General features: G+C 30.4%; 1 protein-coding gene across 1 annotated transcript in view; it reads left to right on the forward strand.

Moving 5' to 3' along the window:
• The first annotated feature begins 735 nt into the window (after positions 1 to 735).
• Positions 736 to 1,264, forward strand: part of LOC106459111 (aquaporin-7-like) — a 24,131-nt gene continuing 23,602 nt past the window's right edge. The window contains exon 1 of the mRNA XM_013918698.2: positions 736 to 872. Within this exon, the coding sequence (XP_013774152.2) occupies positions 783 to 872 (90 nt within the window). The 5' untranslated portion in view covers positions 736 to 782. The remainder of the gene's footprint in view (positions 873 to 1,264) is intronic.

Raw genomic sequence — 1,264 nt, forward strand, 5'->3', positions numbered from 1 at the left:
TATGTATATATATACACACAAATATATATATACACACACATATATATATACATGCACACACATGCGCACAAAAACACAAAAATATGCACACATATACACATAAATCTATATCGTGATATATATATATATTTGCAGTTAACATTGACTTTTGACTCACAATGTATGCTCAGAAACTGTACAGTTTTAGAGATACGCACAACCAAACGCTGTAGTGTTCATGAATCCGTATAAATATGTAAAGGTACTTGAATTAAACAAATGTTTCTTTCAGAATTCTAGTTAGATCTGTGTTAAAGCCTCTTTCATTTGAAAACAGTTTATAAACTGTACCTGGCAGCTTTTATCAGGAATATAATGTTTCATCTTGATTTTTTATCTAACTATAGGTGCCACAGAGTGTTAACAGATGAAACTTTGACACAAAAAAACAAAAACACTTTCTTTTCTGATGCTTCTCTAGAGAGTCTTGAGTAGATAAAATCATCTGTCTCTGCGCATGTTTATTGTTTATTATCACATTACGTAAGATACATATTTAATCGTCATTAATGCTAGTCATGGAAGCAAACCTAGACTTTTAGATCTCGCCCATACTTCGAATGACGTGAATTTGGACTGCTGAAAACCCGCCAATCAGAGTAGGTTAAAACGTCAGCACTCTGCACCTGCTTTAAAGGGGGTCAGCTATAAATTCGCGCAACACTAATGTTGAAGCTACTAGCAAAGAAAGTTTGATTGCAATTTTTTAGCAGAATTTTTTCTCTTACAATTTCCTTCTCGAAATGATGGCAGGAGTGCTTGGTCACATTCGAATCAAGAGTGATGTCATACGTCAGTGTTTGGCAGAATTCATTGGCACCTTACTTCTTGTGGTAAGTTAATTTGTTTTATATTCTCATTATATTATCTCCTTATATTATGTTTTAAAATTAACACATTTTTATCTAAACTGTTTGTTAACGTTTCGTTTTATTCAAGGTTTTTAATGGTACTAAAATTAATTACAATTATTATCTATTAATGTTCGACTTCTAGCACTAAATTGTTGAATATAGAATAAAACATAAGTGACATATGAATCAAACAGGTCATATTAATTGATGATCAAAGAAAGAGAAAAGTAAGTATTTTTTACGAAATTTTTATTTCTTGCGGCATGATTGATAAAACTGTATTTTAATCACCAGTTTATTTAATTAAGTTTAAAGTTCGACTGTGTAAATAAATAAGAACTAGTTTTGAAAGCAAATTTTAAACATTATTT

Source organism: Limulus polyphemus, unplaced genomic scaffold (genome assembly GCF_000517525.1).
Source record: "Limulus polyphemus unplaced genomic scaffold, Limulus_polyphemus-2.1.2 Scaffold560, whole genome shotgun sequence".
Classification (NCBI taxonomy): Eukaryota; Metazoa; Arthropoda; class Merostomata; order Xiphosura; family Limulidae; genus Limulus; species Limulus polyphemus.